General features: G+C 45.4%; 1 protein-coding gene and 1 non-coding gene across 10 annotated transcripts in view; one reads left to right on the forward strand and one right to left on the reverse strand.

The window, feature by feature from the left end:
- The window catches only part of Rel (nuclear factor NF-kappa-B family member relish), a 450,112-nt gene that overhangs the window by 59,453 nt on the left and 368,407 nt on the right, over window positions 1-22,252 (reverse strand). For all 9 annotated transcript variants that reach the window (XM_075678481.1, XM_075678479.1, XM_075678478.1 and 6 more), the window contains 2 exons: window positions 12,846-13,044; window positions 11,645-11,814 (listed from right to left, as the gene is read on the reverse strand). In XM_075678481.1, the coding sequence (XP_075534596.1) occupies window positions 11,645-11,814; window positions 12,846-13,044 (369 nt within the window). The remainder of the gene's footprint in view (window positions 1-11,644; window positions 11,815-12,845; window positions 13,045-22,252) is intronic.
- Window positions 21,066-21,138, forward strand: TRNAS-UGA (transfer RNA serine (anticodon UGA)). Its single transcript has one exon. It is a non-coding gene; the product is annotated as a tRNA-Ser (tRNA).

Raw genomic sequence — 22,252 nt, forward strand, 5'->3', positions numbered from 1 at the left:
CAACTACTCTGTGACAGAAAAGGAGTGCTTGGCCATTATTTGGGCTCTCGTCAACTTTCGTCCATACCTATATGGTCGTCCTCTTGATATTGTCACCGACCACCATTCCCTTTGCTGGCTGTCCTCGTTGAAGGATCCGTCAGGTCGCCTAGGCCGATGGGCACTTCGCTTACAAGAATATGACAACCACATTGTCTACCGATCGAGCAAAAGGCACTCTGACGCCGATGCACTTTCCCGATCACTGCTACCTTCTGATGTGGCTTCAGTGTCTCCGCTCTTCGCATCCGTGTCGGCCTTCAACGTCGCTGATATGCCAGACAAGCAGCGTAAGGATCCCCTGCTTTCAACTATGCCAAATTTCCTCCATGAACCATCTGTCACACCCTCTTCTAGAACACTTCGTTGCCAAGCCACTCACTTTGCTGTACACGATAATGTCCTTTACCGCAGAAATTATTTGCCTGATGGTCGCAAATGGCTCCTTGTGATACCAGAACTGAGGTGAAACAGCGCGAAAAAGACGAGGACACAAGGACACAAATACCACAGACAAGCGCTGACTGCCAACTGGAAGTTTATTCGAAATTCACCGGACATTTATACCTTTTTCAGCATAGGCAAGCGCACATCAGTCGTAAAAACATCTGCAAATCAACAACATTTTAATCTTTCTTCCACAAATGTGATTTCTTTTTCCGACAAGGCAAGAGAGGGAGTGCTTATACATTTATCTCCTTCCTTTCTTATATGAAAGGCCTCTACTATTTCCCTTTCCTTCTTACCCTTTCCTTTCCCTATGAATTTTGTCTTTTCAAATATGGGGGTGCATTGACACTTGTTACAGTGTCCAGCTAAATGACTCCCATAGCCATTCTTTAGATTAGTGCTGTGCTGACTAGCTCTTTCAAATCATAAAACTCGTTTCACTGAGTGCATGCGCAAGGTTATCTATCAAATACCGCTCAGCTGTGGAAAATCTTATATAGGTCAAACGGGACAGTGCTTCAATGAAAGAGCTCGTCAGCACAGCACTAACCTAAAGAATGGCTATGGGAGTAATTTAGCTGGATACTGCAACAAGTGTCAATGCACCCCCATATTTGAAAAGACAAAATTCATAGGGAAAGGAAAGGGTAAGAAGAAAAGGGAAATAGTAGAGGCCTTTCATATAAGAAAGGAAGGAGATAAATGTATAAGCACTCCCTCTCTTGCCTTGTCGGAAAAAGAAATCACATTTTTGGAAGAAAGATTAAAATGTTGATTTGCAGATGTTTTTACGACTGATGTGCGCATGCCTATGCTGAAAAAGGTATAAATGTCCGGTGAATTTCAAATAAACTTCCAGTTGGCAGTCAGCGCTTGTCTGTGGTATTTGTTTCCTTTTGTCCTCGTCTTTTTCGCGCTGTTTCACCTCAGTTCTAAGTATGAACCAACTAGCCCTCATCAAGATCTTACTAATTGTGATACCAAGACACATGCGTTCTGACATATGAGCTTATTTTCATGCTGCTCCTCATAATGGTCACGCCGGTGTTCTGAAAATGTATACTTGGCTAAGGCAGCGTTTCTACTGGCACGGCATGTATCACTTCGTGCGCCAGTACATACGCGCTTGCACGGCGTGCCAACGGCATAAAATTCCACAGCGGCCTCCTGGTGAGCTACAGCCGCTGCCCTGTCTGGCTCGGCCCTTCGATCGTGTCGGCATAGACCTATACAGGCCACTTCCCTGTAGCTCATTGGTTAACAGATGGATAATTGTAGGTGTTGACCACTTGACACGCTACGCCAAGACGGCCGCACTCCCGGCAGCCTCTGCACGTGAAGTTGCGTTTTTCATCTTGTGGAACTTCGTTCTTCGACATGGTGCACCACGCGAACTGCTCAGCGACAGGGGATGTGTCTTCCTGTCCGAAGTAATCCAAGCCCTTCTCGCTGCATGCAGCATTGTTCACCGCAAGTCTACGGCCTACCACCCACAAACGAAAGGCTTGACAGAGAGGTTCAACCGCACACTCGGTGACATGTTGACTACGTACGTCGCCTCAGACCACAGTAACTGGGACACTGTTTTGCCGTTCATCACGTATGGCTATAATACGGCCACGGAAGCTGCCACTGGCTTTTCGCCCTTTTTTCTGCTGTATGGACGAGAGCCCTCGTGTACTATAGATACACTGTTCCCATACCGACCCGACGCTTCCGAATGCACTCCTGTGTCTGAAGCCGCCAAATACGCCGAGAACTGTAGGCAGCTCGCGCGAACCCTTACGACCGCTGCTCAAGGTCGCCAAAACTGCGGCGTGACAGTGGCGCACTGACACCAGTTTTCCTGACTGGTTCCCTTGTTTGGTTGTGGGTCCCGCCTCACAGCCCTGGCCTTTCAACCAAACTCCTTGCACGCTATGATGGCCCCTACCGCGTCATAGACCGTACCTCCGCTGTCACCTACATTGTAGAACATGACGCCATCACCCGACCGTAGACATCGCGGGCGTGACACGGTTTGTGTCAACTAACTTAAGCCATACTATGACCCCCTCATCCTACCTACGCCATAAGTCGCCAGGATGGCTCCTCTTCTCTCCCTGGGGCCAATGTAGTGAAGAGGAGAACGAAGAAGCCGGCTCTTGTGTCGACTGTGCACGCGACCAGCGTTCTTGTACTGCCGGTGCAACTAGGCTGTGCCTCTTGCGTCTTATAATAAATGCTCATATTACAACTGGAACATTCACACTGGAACATGGAACATTCCCTGTACCTCCAGTGGCCGGATACATTGACGTAGGCATTCTTTGGGCATACGTCAGGGAAAATATATATATATATGTCTACCAGGGCCACCTTTGTAGACACTGACCTTGTTGATTCGACACAAGGCACTGTTCAAATCCCTTAGCATTGGCAGCTTACTCATACAGTAATTCAAAGTTTTTCTGGAGGTATAGCTTTACCCATAATAATTACGGGCATTCATCTGGTCTTTGACTTCAAGGTACTTTTTCATAAACATCAAAGCAGGCTCATTGGGCCCACAGGAACTTCCGATTGAAACTTTTTTATGATGAAGAAAAACTAAGCTACTCACGCCGGCCATGCGAACCCTATTGCAGGACCAGAATATTGTAGGCAGTGTTGCGAGACAGGGATTTCCAAAGAGCACATTGAAGTTGATGCTGTTGGTGTTACCATCATGCGACGCTGCACTGAAGTCTTGAATTTCTAAAGGTCTTGTAGACTGCTGCGCTGCTATGGCTAACGTTTCCTTGTCCACCCGAGAAGTTACTTGAGCTCTTGTCTCTTGCATGATGCATACTTTTGCCTGCGGTTCTTGTACTTCACTGCCTTCAGGTTTGGCTCTGCACTTGCTGTCAACTGGAGAGCGTCCTGTGTTGGCAGTGCTAATCTGGTCCTGGCTGCCTTCTGTTAGCACTTCAGCTGTCCAGTAACTCCTCATTTACTAGGTACATTTTGCTTTCTGTTTCTTCCTTTTCGTTTATGTTTTCTGCCTATTGCTCCTTCTTTCGCAAGTGCTCCGCAAGTGTCAGTTGTCCTGGAACACTGTTCTTTGAAAGTGAAGTGTGAAGAAGCAGGAAAATTACTCGGCACAGCATCTATAGCTAGAGGAGCTCTTCGGGTCATGTTGGCTAAAACAACCCCACTGTGCATTGCCGTCCATGTTTTTGTCACATGCACTGGGTCGAAGTGCTTCTCGCACACATAGTCGCCTGGTTGCAGGACTCGGTCTTCACGCTGTATGGCATCCCGCCATGCTTGCAGTCGACTCTTTTTCTTTAGGGACATTGAACATCCTATACTTTCTCTTTATACGAGTCATATCTGCTCTTGCAGTTTGGAACGAAATACTTTTTGCCCATAGTCCGGTTTGATCCGTCTCCGCCAGGCAACGCTCTTCTTCCCTCTCTTGCGATTCTCCTTATTCGTCCTTTTCCATTATTTCCATTACTAAGCACCTACCGAGAACAAGGATGACTAATTGCTCAACGGTAAAGCACACATTGCAACACAAAAAAAGATAACTTATTGTCTGCCCGCACCGCTTTTCCGTGACTGCTTCCAGGCTTTGTCAAACGCCATCTGCTAGAGCAAGTGAGGCGACCGCAATGCTGGACACATTATCGTCTGTTACAGCACCTGAGGAACTTGAATGATTATAGTGAATGAAAGATGCACCAAATAAATTAGTTTTTATTTCTTTCAATGCATTTTACATGCAGCTTTAACTATTTACCCTTTCAAATTTCCAGCCTTTTCAGCCTCCTTACGTGTGCTGCCGTGCTGCGGTGCAGACATGAAACACCACCATTAGTGAGACGCGTGTTTCCCTAGTGGTCCTTGCGTCGTCGGATCACCTGTTCTTACACCGTGGTACGAGTGATGCAGTTAGCCCTACAGATAGGGCTAATGAGGAGTGACTTCAAAGCGAGTATGTGCTGGCTATCAAATTTTATGAAAACGCTTTTCTCTTCGAAGGCGGACAGGGATATGCCAAAAATTGCCCGAAGAATATAAAGAGAAATTGCACAGTTTTCAGCGGTATGTTTTGAAGTTGCGCCACAGAAATGGCTACCACTTCGAACAGATTGGAAATGCCGATCAGACGGCACTCTACTTTGACATGCCTGCCACCCCAGAACCAACCACCCCAACCGTTGAAAAGAAGGGGGCGAAGCAAGTGTGCGTTTTGTCTTCCGGCCACGAAAAAACTAGAGACACCACAATGCTTTGTTGTACTGCAGATGGGAACAAGCTGTCCCCGTATCTTATCTTCAGACGGAAGACGTTCCCAAAATGAATCGTGTTTCTGAGTGGCGTGATTGTGCGTGCAAATGAAAAAGGTTGGACGACCATGGACTTGGTTGCTGACTGGATTGATAACGTTTGACGGAAGGGACCCGGCGGCAGTTTGGGTCTGCGTAGGATGCTTGTGCCCGATGCATTCAGGTGCCACCTTGACCAGTGCATCAAGGACAAGCTGGCTACATGCAACACTGACCTTGTCGTGATACCGGGTGGCATGACATCGCAGCTCCAGCCGCTCGATGTTTATTTATTTATTTATTTATTTATTAAGTACTGCTAGCCTGAATTCCAGGCCTTAAGCAGGAGTGGGTTACACTTCGGTACAAATGTACCTGAACAAAAAGAGCACACATACAAACAAATGGAACTGGAGAAAAGTGACTGGTGTGTCAAGTACGGCACTGAATTATATAATTTCAAATGGTAAAATGTTATATATATGAACACACATCAAGACATATTAGACAAGTCCGTTGCTCAACAATTGACAATGTGAAGGAAACAAGAAAAAAAAAAGTATTTGGTTCGATGCGTTATACATGTCAATGCGATGCACAATATAAAGAAAACATAACTGTGAAAACATCAAAATAAAGAAAAGCAGTATATAAGTGCGACGCTTTCATGAAACGTTGCTAGACCATTGATAATGAGACACTATCATTTCACATTTTGAAGTGTGGCAGTGAAAGCGGCAATGGAAGAGCTCTCGATTACTTCTCTGGGCAAACGATTCTAATCACGGATGGTACGGGGGAAGAAAGAATTCATGTAAGTGTTGGTTCTACAATAAATTTCGCGAACTTTTTTTGAATGGAAAGAACGAGTGGAACGCTGCGTAAGAGGTTTCAAGTACATGTTTCTGTCGATTCCAAGGTTATCATTGTATATCATGTAGAATGTTTTTAGCCTTTCGCGGTACCGTCTTGTTTGTAGGGATTCTAGATTTGCAGAAATTAATAGAGTAGTTGGCGATGTTTTGCTGCTGTACGAATTAAAAATGAATCTAGCTGCCTTTCACTGAATGCTTTCTAGTTTCCTTATATTTATATTTGTGTGCGGATCCCACACTGCTGCAGCGTATTCGAGTGTTGGCCTTATATACGTTTTGTAGGCCAAAAGTTTTACATCGCTTGAAGCTTTGGGAAGTGTTCGCCGTAAGTAGCCTAGTTGTCTCATGGCTTTCTTGTGTATGTATGTGATGTGATCATTCCATCGAAGATCAGATGTAATAGTTACCCCTAAATATTTGTAACTTGAAACTACAGATAGATTGTTACCGCTGATGCTATAAGTGAAAGTGAGTGGATTCATCTTACGCGTAAGTCTCATCGCTACCGTTTTGCTGTGGTTTATTTGCATCTGCCACGAAGTACACCAATTTGTAATCTGGGCTAAAGATTTGTTAAGAGAAACCTGGTGTTAAGAGAAACCTGGAAACGGATTTCGTTATATAGGATGCAATCGTCCGCAAATAAGCGGATTTTTACCAGTATGTCTTGAGCAATGTCATTTATGAAGATTAACAAGAATAACGGCCCAAGAACAGAACCTTGGGGGATACCTGAATGAACGTAGGCAGAATCTGAACTGACTTTGTCGATGGACACTGACTGCTGCCTATAAGACAAATATGCTGCGATCCATGCAAGGAGGGAATCGTTTTTGAGTAGAGGTCTTAGTTTCGAAAGAAGTTTAGGATGCGATACACGATCAAAAGCTTTCTCGAAGTCAAGGAATATGATGTCAATCTGACCAGATTTATCCAACGCTGCGGCAAAGTTGTGAATGCTCTCTAGTAGTTGCGTTTTTGTAGAAACTTCTCGTCGGAAACCATGCTGGCGACTATCGATTATTATGTTATCTTCAATGAAGCTGGAAATATGTTTTAAAATAATGTGTTAAAAAATATTATTAAAATAATAACATTTAAAATAGTATGTTTTAAAATAATGTTGTTTAAAATAATAATAATTTCTCTTCTCTGCACAAGTGCAGAGAAGAGAAATTGGCCTATAAGAGGTAACAATGGATGGATCACCTTTTTTGGGTATTGGAGTTATTCTGGCGCATTTCCGATCACTGGGAATTTCGGCGTGTGACAGCGATTTCCTAAATATTAAACATAAGAATTTTGCGCACCACTCAGCATATCAATGTAGGAAAGCGTTAGGGATTGCGTCTATTCCAGATGATTTTTTGACGTCTAGTTTAAGTAAAATTGATAGTATTCCCTCCTCACTGATAGTGATGTCATCAATTGGTGGTACTGCTTCAAACGTCAAAAAATGTGGAACGATACCATCGTCGTCAGTGAACACCGAGCAGAAGTAGTTGTTAAGTGCATCAGCCATTTCCTTCTTATCAGTTCTAGCCGTACCGTTAATTAGGAGACTCGCGATAGATTGTTTGAACAAGCCAGTGAAAGATAGAATTCGGGTGCTCTACACTGAATGGCTTGTCAGTGGCTGGCATGAATTCCCGCCCGCCAATAAAATGAAGTGTGCCTTGCTGCAGGACTTTGCTGGATGGGGGAAAGATGCATGGTACACGATCCCTACTGCCATGGATGAAATGCTTTGGTCTGTTGACAGCGATAAGGAGTTGTCTGATAGCGACGACGAGTCATATCTATTGCCCCATGTGACTCGTATCGGCGCAGTGAAAATCTTGGTGGCAAAGTACACCTCTTCCATTTGTGTTTTATTCATCGCAACTTTAGTGTATTGGGAATAAATCTGTTTTTTCCCAACGAGAGAAAATAATATTTCGATATCAAAGCACGAGGTGCGTGGTATTGTACTCTTTATTATTTTTTTTCAGTCATAGAAAACGGGTGCGTTTACAATTCAGGTTTTAATTTTTCTATATTTTAGTCAAGGAAAACAGGTGCACATTAGAATCGAGTAAATACGCTAATTTCATATCGTAATCAATGTTTTGCTTTTCGGGCAAAACTGCGACTTTTTTTATTTATCGCAACTTTAGTGCACTGGGAGTACATCTTTTGTTTTTTCCAAATGAAAGAAAGTTGTATTTCTGTATGAAAGAATGAGGTAAGCGGTACTGTAAAGGACTTTTCTTTTTTGAGGTCACGGCAAATGGATGCGCATTACAATCCACCTTTTCTTTTCTTTTTGACATGGAAAACGGGTGCGCATTACAATTGAGGGTGTTAGAATCGAGTAAATACAGTAATACCACAAGCAGTGATGTGCCAGTGACTACTTGACACATAAATTTCATGTGTGCAAGTACTTGCACCTTCCTAACCATTCCCAACTGAACCAAACGTATGTATGCACAACATCCAATCACGAGAAAACAATGAGAGCTGATGTTACAGCTGGAATGTTGTACCAGAGGCATCTACTTTATGTGATTGGTGCAGCCATGACCGACTAAGATGTTGTTAATGCCCTTGGATAGCATGCCACAGTCAGTTAAACACTGTTCCAACTGCACACAATTAACAAGCATGACGAATGCTTATTAATATTATTATTGTTAATTAATAAGCATGATGAATGCGTAACACGGCTTGCTACGGCGGCTATGCCGATTCAGGCTTCTTGCCCCTAGCAAAATGGCAGCGACCGGCTTTGCTTTTGGAGAGCCACCTCCACTCCAGAAGTTCAAGTATATAATCTCCTAGGCTAGCATTAAAAAAAAAAATAGCAGTGGTGTACTGTTTGCTATGGCCACTGTTTGGAAATGAACCACAGAAGCATAGTGCCTATTCTTTTGCCTGCGTTTTGCACGACATGTATGCAGGACTCTTGCAGAACAGCACCTGTGGCAAGCTCCTCCTACTGTTTTCCTTCAGTGCGTGACATCTAACTCAATGGTGTTGAGAATTCTGTGCTTGCAAGGATATTGGCACGTGTACTTGTGCATCTTTATCAGGTAACCACGTTTCACTGCCTAACAAATGTTATCGCTCAGCGCAGGACGCGCCTGCCTACATGTATCAGAAGTTTCTAGAATGTTATCGATGCTTCAATCCACTGTCTGTTGTCACCGAAACGTGTGTAATCTGATTGCATGTATGTGCAGCGCGAATGGTGTAGAACTTTGTGGAAAGCACGCGGGTCCCAGCAATTACTCTGGAACATTCGACGACTGATGTATAAAAGCCGACGTGCTTGACCCGCTGATCAGATTTTGACGATCGCTGACTGTGTTCACCGTTGTCACCGTTCTTTAAATGTAGCCTGTTATTGTGGGTACAGGTTCGCCCAATAAAAGTTTGTTTCGTCTTTCACACTATCACTACTGTGTTCTTTATACGTCACTACCACGTGACAATATATTGCAACCACGAATATAATGTGGGGTGTGAAAGGGAAGGAGGGCATCTTCAATGCCCCCCCCCCCCTGCACTCCGCCAAAAAAGATGGTTATAACACCAACTATGGATGTGTAATGCACCCATACTCATTGGGTTAGAATACTAGTGCCTTACTACATAGTGCGATGGATGCAGGCACCATGATAACACCAGGGTCCTTCAATACTTTTCTTCCGGTCAGGAAACTTTCTCCAAAGGTTCATATAGGGACAGATGGCGCCACTAGAAAGGCATCAATCTACCGTGGTGGCATGGCCGAGGCTATGCAGTAATGCAAATCTTTAACCAGGAAAGGGACCTCTCCCACAGTTATTTCAGCATGTTTGCAGACTCAACATGCAATGGATATTTGAGGCAAAATAATTTACCATGTAATGCATTTGTGTTTAAATTATACTCCACAGTGCTATGTGGCATATAATTTCTTCTGTCACTTCTGTCTTCTGTCTTAATCTACTGTCTTCTTCCATCTTCTGTCACTTATTGATTTAATGACCCTCCACTAGAAAATGTGCCTCAGCATAAATACTTTGGTCTTATATTCGCCTCACACTGCACAGATGTGCAAATGTGTGCTTAGAAAGCTAGGATACCTGTAACGTACCTTACAGTTGATCCCTCCTAACACAATGCTTATAAAACACTTGTTCTTACCTATAAAACAGTAGTGCATCCGGTACTCAAGTATGGCTCAGTCATATGGAAACCACACAAGAAATATATTGACAAAATTGAGTCCATCCAGAAGAAAGCTGTACACTTCATTGATCATTGCTACGACAGGTATTTTTCATGTAGTTTCCATCTTCACAATCTTCAACTTGCCACTCTCTTCATGTCATCACACTGAATCGTCGAAGCTTTCCCATACTCTGATTAACTCTTCGCCATTTCCTCTAGTCAGCAGCTAAATCACGTCCACCAGACCCCATCATGAGTTCAATATATCTCCTTTTCACCAGTGAACCAATGTGTTTAAACAGTTTTTTTTTGTCCACACTATAGAACTGCACAATGCTTTAACTGGCCCTCTTGTATACTCTTAGCCACCAAGTTTTGTTGCATCTTTTTTTATATTGATTTTTTTTCCTTTCTTTGCCATCTCCAATTTTTTACTCCCCACTCCTTTGATAGCCCTTCGGGGATGCAGTATGTTGAAATAAATAAAATAAAAAGGATCTGGCCTGCCAAGTCGCATTGCTTGCACAAAGAGTTCCACTCAGTCAAGCCATGCCATGACGGTTGGCTAATCCTTTCCTCCCAACTTTATTATAACAATATTATAACATGTCACAGGCCTCTCACACAGGTGCAAGCCAAGTACTCCCTCACAATTAGCTTCCTTTGCACAAGTTGAAGCTGCACGTAAAGAGCATGTGCTCATTATAAGTAGTATGCTTAGCTTACATGTAGAAATTCTTCCTTTCAGTTGGAAAAATTAATTTTCTACATTCATTCATTGATGGTATTTAATGTCCTAAAATAGGGCTATGAGAGACCGTCCAAGTGGAGGGCTTCGGAACTTGTGCACCTGTGCTCACAAAAAAGAAAAAAAATGGCATAGCCACTGAGCCACAATGGTGGACAAGGAACACTAGTAAATCAGGTGAAGCTGACAAATAAGAGACAAACCTTATTAGTTGGCTCATTTTCTTGAGTGGCAACTCAGGTGTGGTAGGAAAAGTTTATTTAAAATCTCTTTGAGCAGTGTCCTAGCTACGCTTGCCATACAGCCTGTTTGCTTCACGAAAGGGCAGAACACTTGCCATCATAAAGCACTTATTAGACAGTAACTGCAAACAGCTATTGTGTCAGTGGACAATACCGTGTCACTGCATGAGGCTGTTCTTTTAGTTTAGACAAAAGTAAGCCAGCAGGCCTTCAAAAATCCTCAGAATGGCTTCTGCTTTGACCTTAGATTGCTGATGTTACAGTAACACAACATTTCTGTTCCCTGTGCACATGCCTTCACGAATAGTGTCTTCTGCACCAAATATTCATTTCACAGATGCGAATGTGTTTCCAGTCGAAAGTGAAGCAGAGAGTCTATAGCCGCAGAGTGGCTGGTTTCCATTTGTGCCGCAGGTCCGTGTCGGGAGGGAAACAGAGATATTTTTTTTTTTCATTGGCGCCCTTGCAACCGGACCTAGATGCTAAATATTATAGCATTCCCAAGGGATGCATTCACATAAAATGTTTACTATAATGTCGAGCTTTTGGGTACAAACTGGGTGATGAAAACAAAGTCGTGGATAATAGATACCAACTCACCCAAACCAGTACCCTACTCAGTTATATTTACTATGGTGTATATTTACTGTTATGAAGACAACGGACACAATTTCTCGATCCAAGTCAAATTAGACCACAGTAAGCTCGACACTATCTACTGCTACATGGAATGCCATTGACATAGGGTGTGCCCACACTGTAGCTGCCCCAGCCAGCAGTAATAACATTGGTTACCTGTTTTATGAGAATGTTGATGCCCTCAACAAAATCTCCTTTGACAGCCAAGTGGAGAGGCCTGTCTCCTGTGCCCTTTATAGCAGCATTGACATTGAGGCCTGCTTGGCATAGTGTTTCAAGGGCAGCCGAGTCTTTCTTCTCCACAGCAAGGTGTAAGGCCGTCTTGCCTGTTGCACGAGGAGACGAGAAATTAGGCAGTAAGTTGTAGAGAAAGACAGACCTAGAGGTTTTGCTTCGAGGCTGAACTTGGTGCACCCATCAAAGTTACTCAGCGGCTAACTCAGCACTTGTGTTGTGCGCATGTGTGATCCCAAAAGTTCCCAGTGATGGAAGAGAAATGGGTGACAAATGATTTCTAAACATGGAAGGTACCATACAAACCTCATTCTGGAGTACAATGCACACATTTGCAGTCGAAAAAGAAATGAATAGTGCAAATCCACAAAGGAATGCAATGTTTGCTTTGGTGTATCATTCGTCCTCCATCACGCAGCATAATATTTGTCGTGGTCAAAGGTAAAAATATGGATGCTTGACACCACAAAAAGCAAGGAAAGAAAGGAAATATATATATATATATATATATATATATATATATATATATATATATATATATATATATATATATAGAGGGTGTCTCAACTGTTATGTGCCAATATTTAAAAATATGCAAATGCCATGTAGCTGGACAGAACCAAGATAATGTTGTTTGCTGTCGCTTGAAGGTACTCAGATTATTTTCTGCATTCTGCCTGATTACATAATTAGTCTTAATTAATTCATCAACGTCTTAAATATTATAATCAGATGAAAAGACTCAATGAGACAATTGTAGAGAAACATGAAACACTCCTGATACAGTTTGCTGTTGCGCAATATGTACAACACAGAAGTGTTTTTTGAAGCATGAAAGAAGCTTGTGAATACACGAAAAATTGCCGCGCGACTAGCCGCTTGAGGCACTTTGCGTGCATTTGCGGGCTTCGTTCATTGCGGACTGTTTTTTCACCAAGCCTGAGTGCTGGTTCAGGACCCCTTTAATTTGGACCCATAGATGCATACTTGGGTAATGAAAGAAATGGTGCATTTGAACAGGGCAAAGGCAGGCGACATGCATGAGCACTCATGTCATCTCTTCCATGCAAAAAGCGCTGTTAATTTGCTCAAGCTGTAGCAACTTATTATGGTTTATACGCACCTTGTTTGTCAGCTGCATTGGGCTGCAGCTGTGGCTGGGACAGCATGGCTCTGAGAACCCTCAAGGGCAGAGAGCCCAGCACCCCACAGTGCAAGGCAGTTTGGCCTAGGTGGTCCACAAGTGAAAGGTCAGCACTACCTACCAGCAGAATCATGACTAAATCATGCCGCCCGCTCTGTGCTGCCACATGCAATGGAGTCTGCAATAGCAATGAAGAACAGAAACGCATTCGAGTGTGACGGCAATAAATTTTCAGTGAGGACTCGAGCTTTTCTTTTTCTTAAATCATTCGATAGATCATGTAGTTTCCTCAATTTGCCAAAGTAACTATTTGTATAACAGTTTTCGCCTAGTGAAGCCTCTAAACATCATGTAAACACCTTGAAAGTCTCAAAAAGGAGACAGCAAAGTGGAGGCCCAAAATGGGAAGCATTCAGCAAAAGGCACTTTGACAGTTCCTTCACACATTTGCCTTACAACAACATTTAATGAGTTCATCAGTAGGAGCATATTTTTACAGTCACATTACAAATCTTTCCTATTGAGATGAAATATGTGAAGAGAGGGATGTGAATTTTTAAAATTTTTGATGATGCATGCATTTAATATTGTTACGTGTAGAAAACCACAGATGAAAGAGGCTATTTACAGGCTATTTACACTGGACTGGAGCCTGAGCACCAGGCCGACATTCACTCGCACCAAGGGCACAGACCTACTTCGTCGTCGTTCTCGCGGCAGCTCGTCCCTTGAGCATCGCTCGATGATATCATAATACTACCCACCGGCAGCAAAAGCGCCATCACGGTGCAGTTAAATATCCAAGGGGCACGGAGAGTTGTAGGGTTTGAGTCGGGCGACGTGGACACTGTCACTGGTTGTCACAGCAGAGGACGTAGTGGGCGCGGTTAGAGCGATTTCGTAGGTCACATCGGTCACCTGGCGAAGCACGCGATATGGGCCCCTGTAGCAGGAAAGCAGTTTTTCACAAAGGCCAACTTTGCGCGATGGTGACCAAAGCAACACGAGGGTGCCAGGCACAAAATTGACATCACGGTGACGGAGGTCGTAGCATTGCTTTTGTTTGTCTTGAGAGAGTTGTAGACGAGTGCGCGCAAGTTGGCGAGCATGGTCAGCATGGGCGATAGCGTCACGGGCATAAGCGCTAGTTGATGCTCTGGTGGACGGAAGCACAGTGTCCAGTGGGAGCGTCGGTTCACGGTCATACAAGAGGTCAAAAGGAGAAAAGCCAGCAGTGTCGAGACGGGAAGAGTTATACGCAAAGGTGGTGTAAGGTAGAGCCTGGTCCCAGTCACGGTGGTCGTCTGAAACGTATTTGGATAGCATGTCTGTAAGGGTGCGGTTCAAACGCTCAGTGAGGCCGTTCGTTTGAGGGTGGTAGGAGGTGGTAAATTTATGCTGTATTGAGCAGGCACGCATGATGTCGTCAATGACTTTGGCTAAGAACGTACGGCCACGGTCTGTTAGCAATTGACGCGGAGCACCATGAATCAAAATGATATCATGCAGGAGGAAGTCCGCAACATCAGTTGCGCAACTGGTCGGAAGAGCGCGGGTTACGGCGTAGCAGGTCGCGTAGTCCACCGCGACTGCAACCCACTTGTTTTCTGATGTAGATTCCGGAAATGGGCCGAGAAGGTCTAAGCCGACACGATGAAAGGGCTCGGCAGGGATGTCGAGCGGCTGCAGGTAACTGGTGGGGAGCTGGGAAGGCTTCTTGTGTCATTGGCAAAGTTCACAAGCAGCGACGTAACGTCGTATGGAACAGGCAAGGCCCGGCCAGAAAAAACGGCGACGTACACGGTCATCGGTTCGAGATACGCCGAGGTGTCCTGCCGTTGGTGTGTCGTGAAGCTCTTCTAGAACGGTTGAGCGGAGGTGTTTAGGTATGACAAGTAGGAACTCAGAGCCGTCCGGATGAAGGTTACGACGGTACAGAGTACCGTCGCGGAGGACGAAGAGGCGTAGTGTGGCGTCGGCCGGAGAGTGTTCAAAACGGTCGATGAGTGTTCTGATGTAGGCGTCACGACGTTGCTCATCGGCAAAATGAAGCAGCTGCAACACAGAGAATACGCAAGCAGCACTGATAATATTGGAGGAGTCAGGGTCGTCAACAGGGTAACGCGACAAGCTGTCAGCGTCTTGGTGCAGGCGGCCAGACTTGTAGACCGCGGAATATGAAAATTCTTGTAGCCTCAAAGCCCATCGACCAAGCCGGCCTGTAGGATCTCTTAGTGATGAGAGCCAGCGGAGAGCATGATGGTCAGTGACTACGGAATAAGGGCGACCGTAAAGGTAAGGACAGAACTTCGCAATCGCCCAGACTACAGCAAGGCATTCTCGTTCCGTAATGGAATAGTTGCACTCCGATGGTGTGAGGAGGCGGCTCGCATAAGCAATAACGCGATCCTGGCCATGCTGACACTGGGCTAAGACGGCACCTACACCATGACCGCTCGCATCTGTACGCAATTCGGTAGGGGCATCAGGATCGAAGTGGGTGAGAATGGGTGGTGAGGAGAGAAGAGTAACAAGAAGAGGGAAGGTGGCGGCTTCTGCAGTACCCCACGAGAATTGTACGCCTTTCTTCAAAAGATTAGTGAAAGGTCTAGCAATTGCTGCAAAATCTTGAATAAAATGACGAAAGTACGAGCATAGCCCTAGAAAACTTCAAATGTCTGCGGCTGTCTTCGGAACCGGAAAGTCTCGCACAGCGAGAGTTTTGTCGGGATCAGGCTGCACTCCGGAAGTGTCAACGAGGTGGCCCAGAACAGTAATTTGGCGGCGGCCGAAACGACATTTGGACGAGTTAAGTTGCAGCTTCGCCTTTCGAAATACATCAAGTATAGCTGTTAGACGCTCAAGGTGTGTGTCGAACGTGGGCGAGAAGACGATGTTGTCGAGGTAGCAGAGACATGTGGACCATTTGAAACCTCGGAGCAAGGAGTCCATCATACGCTCAAACGTGGCAGGGGCGTTGCATAATCCAATTGGCATTACTTTAAAGTGGTATAGGCCATCATGTGTGATGAACGCAGTTTTTTCTCTGTCTATATCATCAACAGCAATCTGCCAGTATCCAGAACGAAGATCAATAGAAGAGAAATAGCTGGAACCGTGGAGGCAGTCAAGGGCGTCATCTATACGTGGGAGCGGGTAGACGCCTTTCTTAGTAATGTTCAGTTGACGGTAGTCTACACAGAAGCGCCACATGCCATCCTTCTTCTTAACCAACACTACAGGTGACGCCCAGGGACTCGAAGAAGGCTCAATGATGTCTTTGTCTAGCATTTTGTTCACTTCACTTTGAATTACTTGGCGTTCCAACGCAGAAACTCGATACGGTCGTCGGTGAATAGGAGTAGCATTGCCAGTAAGAATCCGATGCTTGACCGCGAGCGTCTGGCCTAAAGGGCGATCGTCGAAGTCGAAAATATCTCTGTAGGACGATAATACTTGGTAAAGGTTTTCAGCCTGCGCAGAAGACAGGTCCGTCGCAACCACTTTCTGTATCTTGGGATCGGCGGCCGAGGCTGGCACGATGGGCCTGCTAAGCTCGCAAGAAGCATTGGTCGATAAAGTTGCCACGTGATGGTCGCTGAGACAATCAACGTTGGCAAGGCAAATACTTTACAGTAGAATTTGCTTTGCCAATCCAAAGTTAAAGATAGGCATGAAAGTGCGGTTCGCAGTAATAGTAAGTATAGTGTGAGGCACAGTAACGTCATACTGTAGTGGAATGTCGGGCAGAGGAGTGACGAGGTACTCGCCATCAGGGACTGGTGGGGAAGACAAGAGTTCAGTATAGGCTATTGATTTTGGCGGCAGGCGAATAAAGCCGGTGGGACGTAGGCGGCACTGGGGAGCGTCAGAAGGTTCTGCGAGAATTGGCAACTCAAGGCGAAGGGTACTGGCAGAGCAGTCAATAAGAGCAGAATTAGCGGAGAGAAAATCGAGGCTGCGAATGAGGTCGTGGGGGCAATGAGCAATCACAGTGAAGAGGACAGGAGTGTGGCGGCCGGCGATGCTAACACGTGCCGTACACATGCCGATGATAGGCACAATACCGCCATCCGCAACGCGGACAACGCGTGCCGACGCTGGGGTGAGGAGCTTGTTCAGTCATCGTCGGAAGGCAGCACTCATAATAGAAAGATGTGCCCCTGTATCTATGAGTGCCATGACAGGATAGCCATCAACGTCAACGTCAAGAAGGTTTTGGTTCGTGTTTAACGTGAGCAGAGGATTTGAGGGCAGTGTCAACAACGCAGCTTCACCTCCAGAAGCTGCAGTGCCTAGTTTTCCGGCTGGGCCCGGGAGGCGATAGGCGGCGAAGAGAAGCGGCGGGGTTGGGGCGAACGAGACTGATGGCGTCGAGGTGAGGGCGAGCGGCTGTAGCAAAGGTTCGGAGCAGGGGCATCAGCGGCAGTGGATTCATGGCGGGTGGCATAGGGAACAGGAGGTCCAAAGGTGCGGGAATAAGTGGCGGCGTATGTCCGAGGAGGTGGTGGCCATCGGTTGCAGCAGTGACGAGCGACGTGGCCGATGCGACAGCAGTGGAAGCAGGTTGGTCTGTCATCAGGGGTACGCCATTCGGACGGGTTGCGGCGAGATGTGGTAGAAAAGGACTGTCGGGGACGAGGAGGGCCAGTAGAGAACTGGGGAATGCTGGGTTGAGATGTTGAACACACTGAGTTCAGACCCATGTTCTCATATTCCTGTCTGACTACGGCCTGAATCATGGCAATTGTGGTTGCTGGCGGATCGGGAGGCGTCGTGGAGAAAGCTGGCGAACAGGTGGCCTCGAGCTTGCGGCGAACAATACGGGTGATGTCGTCACAGGTGGTGGCCTGACACGGTCGACCCTCACATGTCGACGTAGCAGCAGTGTTGGGTAGCCGCGTGATGTGGTGTGTGATACGGCGGCTCTTGGCTTGTTCAAGGCGACGGCATTCTTTAATGATGGTGTCGATTGTCGAGACGTTGCCGAAAACAAGCAAATTGAAAGCATCATCGGCGATGCCTTTTAGAAAATGTGACACTTTATCTGATTCAGACATAGCATCGTCAGCTTTGCGGCACAGAGCCAAGATTTTGTGGCAGAGCCAAGACAGCTCTGTAGATGTCTGAACACGAGACACAAGAGCCTTTCTCACGGCAACCTTGCGGCCAATGGGGTCGCCGAACAGTTCGCGTAGCTTTTCTTTGAAAGTGTCCCAACTGTTTATTTCGTCGTCATGCGTCTGGTACCACAGGCGTGGGGTGCCGCCAAGATAAAAGATGACATTGGCGAGCATAATGGTTGGGTGCCACCTGTATTAGCGCTGGCATGTTCATATAGCTTAATCCATTCATAAACGTCCTGTCCTTCTAGGCCAGAGAACACACCAGGGTCGGGATGTTGGGCAACCGTGACGATTGGAGTAGTCGGACCAGCTGAAGCCATTGCAGAGGCGGGATCGTCACCGGGAGGCATGGTGACAAGCTCGATGTACCGGCCACTCCGGAGTTCCGTGGCGAGGACGGGGATCGATGACCTCCACCAGAATGTTAAGTGTAGAAAGACACAGACGAAAGAGGCTATTAACAGGCTATTTACACTGGACTTGAGCCAGAGCACCAGGCCGACATTCACTGGCGCCAAGGGCACAGACCCACTTCGTCGTCGTTGTCGTGGCAGCTCGTCCCTTGAGCATCGCTTGATGATATCGTAATATCTTTTTCTTTAAGCCAATAGCAGTTGAGACCTAAAATGAAAATATTTGTACTGTAAAATAATTGGTTCAAAGTGCCTTGAAGTTTTCAATTATTTATTTGTCCTTTTAGGCCTACAAAAGTATCAGGTGATATTGCTAATTGTTTAATATGTTATTAAAGAGAATCTTTTGTCTTCACTTCTCAAACAATTTAATGTGACACTGCATACTTCTGTATTTTCTTTGCACATGTGGCTATGGGAAAACAAATTGTGCTGAGCGAACACCTTGGAACAATGCCTTGATTTAGGCGAGTTGGTTCATCTTGACAGTGTTCTTAAAACAGTGCTAAGGATGAAGACAAAAAGAATGCATGTGACAGGATGGGCATTGAACTTCCAACTAATTATTTCAAACTACCAGCTATACTATACAGACTTCACATCAGGGACGCCCAATTACCATGAAAGATTGCACAAGTCAATCAGTTCACATGCCTAGCCCTTTCTGCCCTGGTGGGGTCAATTGACGATATTACAGAAAATGTTTCACAGAATTCATGAAAAAAAGTAAACAGAAAAAGTTAAGCTTTCAACATGAGGCCAGCATAGTTTTGAAACAGTCACCAGAAATTTAGGTTCAATGGTGCAAGACAGCCATTGTTCTGTGGAAAAATCTAACCAAGAAAATAAATAGTAGCAGTAACACCGTTCACTTCACGTTAGGACCTCAACAGCGCCAAACAACTTGGGCAACTGGCTTCATAATTTTGTTGTACAATAAAAACATGTTGAATAGCAGCTCAAGAGAAAAAAAATATAAGTGAAGTGGTTTTCGAGACTTGCATAATAGCTCATTTTGTGCTGTGCAAATTTGATGCTACCAGGGCACAATGGTTGTGTAATCGAGATTGCGAGTAGTCGATTTGTTTTCTTTCATGTTTCCCAAAGCGTTTATTCTAGATACACAGTGGCCATTCCTGTTGTTTTTCAGCATATTTACTTGTTTGGGATTGTTATTTACTTCAAAATGTAATAAAACCCCACAGGACACTCCGGTGCATGTAGATTATTTAGCAATAAAAACAAAGGAGACTTATTCAACTCATGTTCAATAAGCCCGGCAGAGTACGTGAGTGCGGCATAACACTCTTTCTTCGCTTGTGTAGGAACCACCAGACCCAAAGGACCTGACTATCACTTCCCTGGCTTTGGATGCTTCCATCTTCGGCGCCCTTATCGACGTGATATACTGGAGAAGATTTGGTGCGAATGACTGGCTACACAGTCCATGCTGCGAGTGCGTCAACGTGGGGGCAGCCAACCCAGGCAGGCGACACCGGGCGACTATGCTTAAAAAGCCAACGTCGGTTGTCAACGAGCGCAGTCCAGCGGAGTACGTGAGCGCGGCATGGCGCTCTTTCTTCGCTTGTGTAGGAACCGCCAGACCCAAGGGACCTGACTATTGCTTCCCTGGCTTTGGATGCTTCCATCTTCGGCGCCCTTATTGACGTGATATACCGGAGAAGATTTGGTGCGAATGACTGGCTACACAGTCCATGCTGCGAGTGCGTCAACGTGGGGGCAGCCAACCCAGGCAGGCGACACCGGGCGACTATGCTTAAAAAGCCAACGTCGGTTGTCAACGAGCGCAGTCCAGCGGAGTACGTGAGCGCGGCATGGCGCTCTTTCTTCGCTTGTGTAGGAACCGCCAGACCCGAGGGACCTGACTATCACTTCCCTGGCTTTGGATGCTTTAAGTAATTTCCCCTATGTTGTCCTTGGTGTCAACGTTTGTTGGCTTCTTATGATATGACTAATAAAAAATCGGGCCCCTCGGTCAACCCCCTTTCTTCTCGTTTATTACATAACGAGGTCTCGAATCCGGCAACATTGATGCCTTCAGGTAGCATGTGTGGGTTTATTGACCATTATGCAAAAAAGAAGTGAGGCGTGCAGACAGGACACAAGAGAAGAGAAGTGTTGTCCACTTCTCTACTTTTGTGTCCTGTCTGCACGCCTCACTTCTTTTTTCCATAATGAATCCTTACCAACTAGCTCAGCTTTCTGTCGTTCTAAGTTTATTGACCAGTTGCCTTCACCCAAAGAGATCATGGTTATATTGCGCTCAGTTTTACAAACACGATATTAAGGAAGGACAGGACGTGGACAGACGTAGCGCAAACTACCAACTGTTGGTAGTTTGGTACGTCCAAACTACCTAACTACCTAAACTAGAGTTGGTAGTTTGCGCTACGTCCATCCACGTCCTGTCCTTCCTTAATATCGTGTTTGTAAAACTGAGTGCAATATAACCATGAACGTTCTCCAACTAGCCCCCTTCGTTGCTCTACTAAACCCAAAGAGATCACGTTCTCGTGACGCCTGCGGCAAAAAGTACATTCCACGTCCGCCGTCAAGGTCTGTGAGTGGTGGCGCTGGCTAACACTCCCAGGGTTCTACTAGGGCACATAAATACCCAAGAAAGTGGATGGGGAAACGGCGCCGCTGTAGCTCAATTGGTAGAGCATCGCACGTGAAATGTGAAGGTTGTGGGTTCAGTTCCCACCTGCGGCAAGTTGTTTTTTTCATCCACTTTAATTTGCATTAGTTTATCGTTTCTTCATTTCATTTATTAAGCACAAGTAATTTCCCCTATATTGTCCTTGGTGTCAATGTTTGTTGGCTTCTTATGATATGACTAATAATCGGGCCCCTCGGTTAACCCCCTTTCTTCTCGTTCACTAGGAATGGTGTCACACTAATGTTTTCGGCGCCGAGCAAAGTGATTAGGTTAGGTGTGATGCAAAAGCATCACAGGAGAGAAGAAAGATGCGACTAGTGGCTGTGGAAAAAAGTACATCACTTTTTTTCACAAAAACTGTGCATCTTTGGTTGTGTATCGCATACCTCTCTCATGCGGACTGTCCTATATCGGCCAGACAGGTCGTTGCATTAATGACCGCATGCGTGAGCATCGCTATTTGCTACCTACACGTACAGGAGGGAACTTGCCATTGCATTGCAAAAAGCACAAATGCCGACCAGTTTTTGATAGTGTATCGATAGTGGGGAGAGAGCGCAGTAAACTGGAAAGAGAAATTAGCGAAGCATTCCACATGAAAAAGTTGGGTGCGCATACATGTGCGAGTGAACCATCAGTTCATATTAATGATAAAGAACTTCAATTTCTAAATTTATCATGTTAATCCACGTTGTTGCCTTTGTTGGGAAGGGGTGTGACTTCGCTTTTGTGTACGTGTATAACTTTTGTTGATAATTGACTACAAACCTTGTTATTGTTCTTGGGTGTATACGCATGCATGGCGGAGATTTGTGGAATGTTTTCAATAAACTTGAGTTGTAAGTCCAGCTTTGTCCTGTCCGTTTCTACTTACTTGTGCTCGCGTCCGTACTTGCTGGAAACCATTATACGTTCATCATAAGGAAAGCAAGTGACAAGTGTGACAACTGTGTCTCTAGCGCTGCATGAAAAAGAAGTTTCTTTCCAGGTATCTAGATATGTCCCTTGATTAACTTGTGCAATCTTTTGTATTGTGAGGTGTGCCTTTTGTGCCTGATGTGTGTAAAATAGCCAGTCATTTGAATAGACGCTAGTTGTAATTGTAAGTTCAGTGCCAGCTCCGTCGTACATGTACTTTTTGTCCTTTTCCTTAGCACTGTTTTAAAG

This window comes from Dermacentor variabilis, unplaced genomic scaffold, assembly GCF_050947875.1.
Source record: "Dermacentor variabilis isolate Ectoservices unplaced genomic scaffold, ASM5094787v1 scaffold_23, whole genome shotgun sequence".
Taxonomy (NCBI): domain Eukaryota; kingdom Metazoa; phylum Arthropoda; class Arachnida; order Ixodida; family Ixodidae; genus Dermacentor; species Dermacentor variabilis.